At 38.4% G+C, this 7788-nt stretch overlaps 1 protein-coding gene across 1 annotated transcript in view; it reads left to right on the plus strand.

Moving 5' to 3' along the window:
• Positions 1–7788, plus strand: part of Tex11 (testis expressed 11) — a 252258-nt gene that overhangs the window by 23487 nt on the left and 220983 nt on the right. The window contains exon 6 of the mRNA XM_048797231.1: positions 2381–2461. Coding sequence (XP_048653188.1) covers positions 2381–2461 — 81 coding nt within the window. The remainder of the gene's footprint in view (positions 1–2380; positions 2462–7788) is intronic.

The following is a 7788-nucleotide window of genomic DNA, read 5'->3' on the forward strand; positions in this document are numbered from 1 at the left end:
CTTTGGATATTGGCTCTTTTCACTCAGCATAATTCCTTTGGGGTCCATCCAAGTTTCATTTCTGTATATCAATAGTACGTCCTGTTTTATTGCCAAGTAGAATCCTACAGTATGGATGTACCACAGTTTGGCCATTCACCATTGAAGGAATTTGGGGTTTTCCAATTTTTAACTATTGCAAATAAAGTTGACAGAGACATTTGTGTGCAGATTTTTGTGCGGCTGTAAGTTTTTGTTTCAGAGCTGGGGATATAGCTCAGTGGCAGAGAGTTTGCCTAGCATGTGCAAGGCCCTGGGTTAGCAAGTTAGCAAGATGCTGTCTAAAAAAAGAGAGAGAGAGAGAGAAGGAAGTGGGGGAGGGAGGAAGGAAAGAAAGAAGGGAAATTTTGACTTAAGGAAGTTGTGACTGAGCAAAGAAATGGAAAAGCTGCGAATCCAAAATCCACATTCTTTCATTACATCAGTATAGTTAGGGCATCATACCTGATCTAATGGCTCACAGTCTCTAAGTGGTGAAACCAGGGCTTGTGGTTTTCAGATGTTCATCAAAGGTTGCTACAGTATTGCGTCATGCTTCTTCTTTTTCTTCTTTGTTGTCATGCTGGGGCCTTGCCACACTAAGTAAGTGTTCTATTACCCAGCTACACCTGCAGCCCTGCCTCTTCTTTAGGGATTCTTTTGTTTGAGTTCTCTATGCTTTGGGCTTGAAATACTGAATTTTGGCTTCAAGAATATGAACAATTTTTCCAAAATAACTTGTATTCTTAGAGCTTTGATTTCTCTAGAATAAAATCTGAGTAACCATAAACATTTTGTGGGTTTTTTTGAGCATTGAAGTCTCAGATTGCTTAATATAAGAACAGAAAATAACATCCTCTGATATGGCATTTGTCACTCAGCATTTCTTTTTAATAACAAGATTTTGTGTGCCTTGAATCATGACTCCATTAGCAAGTATTTGTTGGATATTTATTGTGTGGATGGGGATATTATTTTGTAATATCTATAGATAGAAGTTTGGCTTTAGAGGCTCTTTTGTTAGCAATTTGTTTTCCTTTTTAATAAGATCTAGAATTAAACCTTTAGAGGAAGGTCTCTACTTAGCAACATGTCAAGGTTAATATTCATCAGGTTGATGGAGGAGAAAACTAAAAAGGAATTGGCATTTCTTTTTTTTTTTCCTTGTGCTGGGCATGCACATGCTAAGTGGGCTCTTTATCTCTGAGCTGTACTCACAGCTCCAATATTTTAGAATCTTTATCTTTTCTTCTCTACTAAATCCATTTCTTTTTGGTTGTACTAGGGATCAATTTCAGGACCTCCAGCATGCTAGGCAATCACTCAACCACAGTTACACCCCCAGCCCATCAATCCCTTTCTTATTCAAAGCATGAGAATATTTGACACCATATAAAGAAAAGGAAAGAAAATAGCAAATGGAGGGATTTTCCCTCCTTGGAAAGTACTTTATAAAATTATTTTCTTGTATGTGTCCATGTTTTTAAAAAATATTTTGTCAGCTAAATTCATAAATGGCTGAAACAGCCCTCTTCTACAAGTGCTTAAACAATTCATGATTGATCTTTTTGTTCATTTGAAGGTTTTCAGTCATAGATTGGTAGAGCTGAAAGGAGCCCTAGAGATATCTAGTATAGTCTCCTTATTTTTTAGGTGAGGAAACAGAAGCTAGGAAAGTTAACAGCTAATAAATGGCAGAGTCTGGTGCTTGGGAGGCTGAGGCAGAGGATCACAAATTTGAGGCCAGCCTTAGCAAGTTAGAGAGGCCCTAAGCAATTTAGTGAGACTCTGTCTCAAAAAAAAGTGTTAAAGTGTCCCTGGGTTCAATCCTCACTACCAAAATAATTGAATAAATTGAATGAATGACAACAGAGAGAAAGGAAGAAAGAAAGCAGAATGACTTTTTGGCTTCAAGGTGGCATTACAATAAACTCACTTTGATAGTAGATATTCCCAGCAGTTCAGACTGTAAGGTTATTGTGAGCTTGTTTTAGGACAAAAGATTGCTGTTTAATTCCTCTAATGTGAAGATAAATAAAAGAGCTATTTAAATAATAGCATCATTTTGTTAGACATGGCATTATATCATAATATGATAACATAAGGTAGTACTCAAGTTTTTGCATTTACAGAAAAAGTGACTGCCATTCATTCATTATCTACATTGTTACTAAAGATTCTTATCACTTATTCCTCTGTATTTTGAGCTGGCTTTTATGTTTAGTTAGACCAACTAGCATTGTGGAAAAGATTAGAAAACAAAGTAAGACTTTATAATAGTAGTTAAAATATGATAAAACTGACTTAGAGACAAACTCCTTGTCATTTCATTTTAACCAATTACTGACATTCTCTTTCTCAGGCAGTTGCTCAAGGGGATTTTCAAAGAGCATCTACATGTGCATTGCGTTGTAAAGATATGTTGATGAGGCTTCCCAAAATGGTGAGTGAAATTTCTGCATTTATTTTCCAAGAGTTTGAAAATGTACTCTTTCAATTTCCAGGAAGAATCATTACTACTGCATGAAACCTTTTGGAGATTCTATTTTGAGATCAGTTCCATTGACTTAGCTGATCTTTGAAATATTTTGCTTCCTTTGTCTTTATCAGAAAGGGCATTTGAAAAAGTGATATGGGTTTGTAAGGGTCCGGCGAAACATCGGAGAAAGAGACCACCAAGTGACCACTCATGCAATTGGCAGAAGGGGGATTTATTGAACCAGCATGCTGGGGCTCAGTGCCCACTCAAGAAGGGAAAGCAGCCAGAGCCCCGAGCAGGGGCTGAGTGTCGCGACCCCTCGCCGGCAAGGGAAAACACGACACAGGATTCTTCTTTCAGCAGTTTATTCAGGCCTTGATTCAAGTATCATCTTCTAGCGACCCGCCCCCGACACACCCAAGCACAGCTTAATAAAGCCCCCACATCCCAATCCCAAGCCGCCACGTGGATCTCTCTCATAGGGTGATAAGGGATTGCGCGCCAACTCTCCATAAAAGGAGTTGTTTATCACAGGCCACAGTGGAAGCCGGCGCCATCTTCTAATGGCGGCCACGGTCTATAAGAATGGCTTACCACAGCTGAGCACTGCTTAAGTACACTTTTTGGGGAGGGCGGAGGGCTTTGTATACATCAGAACAAATCATCATGAGGCGCGGGAAAATTGAACAACAACTCCTAAACATGATTAGTTCATTCATTGGCGGGAACAGGTCAGGCTGGAGTGATAGGTCATTCCTAANTATAAGAGACAGTATATATATATATATATATATAATTTGGAAGTTAGGCCATGAACACATTTTTAAATGGAAAAAGGAAAATATTAAGTGACAAATGAATGTCATAGATCAGGTGAGAAACATACTGTTTAATGTGGTCACATGACCTTCATAACAATTGCTGAAATTCACTTTTTCTCTCTCCCTATATCTACCTGCAAAATATTCATTTTCTGTTTACCTTTGTGCCACAGATTATCCATTTATATTCTTTTATTATTATTTGTTTTTGGTACTGGGGTTTGAGCCCAGGACCTCATGCATGCTAAACATTGGCTTTATCACTAAGCTGCATTCTCAGCCCTGTGTAATCTTTTAGCATTTTAGGAAAAAAACATATATCTTCATATTTCTCCTAATTCGCCATTTCCCTTGTCTATTGGCAGTACCTTTTTCTGCTGTCTGCATCATGTGCACACACAAGGGTCATCTGCTTTGGTTCTGCTTCTTACCCTATATATAATAAGACTACCTGTAGAACCTAGCAGGGTCACATTGAGGTAAAAGCTATGAGCTTACACATAAAGATTATGATGTAGGCTATTTTATAGTTGCAAGCCAAGTGGAAGCTCAGCTTTTTCTATTATACCAAGTACTTTGGTCCATTATCTATCTTTCATACTAATTAAAAAAGTAGTAACTTAGTGGGGTTAGGGATATAGCTCAGTTGGTAGAGTGCTTGCCCTTTTTCAATCGCTAGCACCAAAAAAAAGTAGTGACTTAAGAAATTAATTTTGCACTGTCAACTTTTAGCATGGTACCTAACAATCATAGATATTATATAAATGTATGTGCTACAGATGATCTCTCCTATTTCTATTATCTCTCTGACCTTTTTGCTGCCCTACCAGAAGAGTGATAAGTAGTGTGTGTAAGATGTGAAAAACTGAGAAACATTGGTATAGGCAAGGGCTACAAGAGTGTAGAAAAGGGGAAAGATTATTGGTGACTGGGTTGGTAGGGGAAGACACAAATAATTTAGGGCATGATTTGAACTTTGAAGAAACAGATTTAGAAAAGTGGGGGCAAAAATACAGGCTATTCCAAGTAGAGCAAAGGCTTGTGCATGAGCATAGAGTCATATAGGCAGAATTGTGCATCTCATTTTTAAGGAATGCTGTGTGACCAGTTCATCTGGAATGAAATATTTGCAAGGGTATAGTAAAAACTAAGTTTGGACCCAGATTGAGAAAACTCAGATATACCTCTTTGAAAAAATACTTTTGATATTTTCATAAAATTATAGTGGAAGGTGGCTGGAGAGAGGTAAGTGTAGTCATGTGGAAAAAAAAAACAAATGTAAAACTAAAGAAAAAAAAGAGTAGTCACGCTTGGCAGTCATGCTTGGAATGAATTAAAACATGAACAGAAGGTATGGAGGCATAGTGTAAGCATGAACTAATGAAAGTGTGGACTACAAAATTAACAACAGTGGGCTGGAGTTGTAGCTCAGTAGTAGTGTGCTTGCCTAGCATGTGTGAGGTACTGGGTTCGATTCTCAGCACTGCACATAAATAAATAAAATAAAGGCCCATCAACAACTAAAAAGATATTTTTAAAAAGTAAAAAGTAATAAGCATTGGGTAAGATAGGGCAGATACAGGAGACATTAAAATGGAAGCAAGCATTTATGCTCAGTGAGGACTTGAACCACTTAAGTTTTAGAGAAAGGAAAGGATGCATGATAAGAAAGCTTATTCATTCCACATTTACTTGTTGCCAGGAGGTGTGTTTGGGGACATGTAGTCAAAACTAGAATAAGCAGAAAGGACGGAGATCAAATAAGAAATGAAAGATTAGTACAGTGAGTCATGTATGAGAAGGAAACTAAGATGGTTAGTAGTAGCCAATGCTTCAGAGAAATAAAGGAAGTGAGGTTGCAATGGAGGTGTTTAGACATGGCCTTCAGGAAGGTGACGGTGACTACAGAAAAAAGTTTTCAGTAGCAAGGTAAAAGTAGAAGACAGAGTGTAGAGATTTAAGGACTGAATGGAGTGAGGCAATGGAAGTTGGGTTAGCATTCTGAGAGGTCAAAACTATTTTCAAAATTCTAAAATGTTATTTTTATTTTTTTGCTATATTAGTTTTTGTGTTAGTGGCACAAAAGCAACAATGTTAAAATGGCTGATACTTAGATGTAAATCAAGACAATAGCTTGTACTTCTCTAGTAGATATTTTATCAGTCAGTTTTACTTTAAAATATCCTTAATGAGGCAGTAAAGATGATTACTTTTATTAAATTTTTAACTTGGAGGACATATTGTTTTAATTATTTATTTTTTTAGTTTTTTCATACTGGGGATTGAATCCAGGGGCACTTAATCACTGAGCCACAACTCCAGACTTTTTTAATTTTTGTTTTTTGTGACAAAGTCTCACTAAGACAGTGCCTCACTAAGTTTCTGAGGCTGCCCTTGAACTTGCAGTTCTCCTGCCTCAGCCTCCTGAGTTGCTGGGATTACAAGTGTGTGCTGTGATGCCCAGCAGATACGTTTTAATATTCTGTGATGAAAAAGGAAGTACACATAGAGCACTTCTGTGATGGCTGTATTGAGGAAATGTCCTTAGGTGATTGTTTAACTTATGAGCTGAATTAGAAACTCACTTGAAAGCATAACTGATGCAGACTTTGTTCATGTATACTTGGGTATTTAGCAGATATTTTCATAAAAATGAATGGAGTATATGACTTCAGGGAAATCAGTGGAGAGCATTTTTGCCAGTGATAATTTTTTTTTCATGGACCAGTGATGTTTGCAGTTATAAAGTTTTAGCTTTTAGTTAAAAATTAGAATGTTGGGAAACTTATACTTCTACCAAGAGCACGTTAGCTTCCAAATACTTCGACTTTGAATGTTCCAGAGGCCTCTGGCTAGAGGTCAGTCTCATCCAGGAGGGAGGCTATAGCTCCAGGAAACATTACCATGACTAATGGACCAACTGGGCCCAAGACATGTACCCCAGAGCTGTTTATGGCCTCAGGTTTCTCACTTCCTGTAAGGAGTTCAGCCTGTGGCATCTTTGCCCTAGGCTGTTATCTGTGGGGTCATGGAGTTCAGAAGCTCAGGGGCCTTAGCCCACAGGTGAAGAGAAGCTATAAGGAACAGGTACAGGAGCCCTGAGGTCTTTCCTATCTCAGACAAGATGGGTAGGAAGGAGAACCTGGTGTACAAGATAGGGATGTGATTGACTGGAGGAGTTTGTTCTTCCCAGCCAAGCAAGTGCCCCACCTCTGTCTAGTTTGGGCAGCTGGGCTGCCAAGGTCAGGGTGGCCTCACCTGGACATCTTTAAGCTTCCCTCTCTCTTTTGTTTTACTCTTGGCCTCTCACAGCATGGGGGATCCAGCCCAGAAGGTCACCTCGTACTCTTTGCTGTATATATCTGAGACTAGTTTTTATTCCTTGTGAAGATTATATACTATTTTTATTAAGCATGACTTGGGTGCGAGCTGCTGGCTTCCTCTGCACGTGCATGTGGAGAACAGGTGTTCCCTCCCCTGTCCTGGCCTGGGGGAAGTCACAGCTGGAGTTCTGGCTCCTGAGGAGATCCTGGATGTGAAGGACACCTGTCACTCCCCCCCCCCCACTATTTGTTTAAACTCCTTGAAATAGTCTGTGCAAAAGTAATAAACTATGTTGACTTGTTGAAAAAAAAACAAAAAACAAAAACAAAAAATCCTCCAGTACTTAGACTTTTTCTCATGGAATTGGTGGTGATATTAACAAATGTGGTTTTTAAAACTTTATTTTGAAATAATTATAGACTCACAGGAAGCTGCAAAAATAGTAAAGAGAAATTTGGTGTAATCTTCACCCGGTTTTTCCCCAATGGAAACATTTTGTGTGTATATTTAGTGCAATATAAAACTAGGAAATAGACGTGGGTACAATCCACAAACCTTATTTAAGTTTCCCCAGTTTTACATACATTAAATTTTGTGTGTTTGTAGTTCTGTACAATTTTATTGACATGTATATATTCATGTTAACCACACACCCCCAATCAAGATACAGAACAATTTCATCACCACAAATATCCCCATCCCTAACCCCAGGGAACCAATAACCTATTCTCCATCTCTATAGTTTTGTCATTTTGAGAATGTTAAGTAAATGGAATTATACAATATGTATACCTTTGGATATTGGCTCTTTTCACTCAGCATAATTCCTTTGGGGTCCATCCAAGTTTCATTTCTGTATATCAATAGTACGTCCTGTTTTATTGCCAAGTAGAATCCTACAGTATGGATGTACCACAGTTTGGCCATTCACCATTGAAGGAATTTGGGGTTTTCCAATTTTTAACTATTGCAAATAAAGTTGACAGAGACATTTGTGTGCAGATTTTTGTGCGGCTGTAAGTTTTTGTTTCAGAGCTGGGGATATAGCTCAGTGGCAGAGAGTTTGCCTAGCATGTGCAAGGCCCTGGGTTAGCAAGTTAGCAAGATGCTGTCTAAAAAAAGAGAGAGAGAGAGAGAAGGAAGTGG

This window comes from Marmota marmota, unplaced genomic scaffold, assembly GCF_001458135.2.
Source record: "Marmota marmota marmota unplaced genomic scaffold, marMar, whole genome shotgun sequence".
Lineage (NCBI taxonomy): Eukaryota > Metazoa > Chordata > Mammalia > Rodentia > Sciuridae > Marmota > Marmota marmota.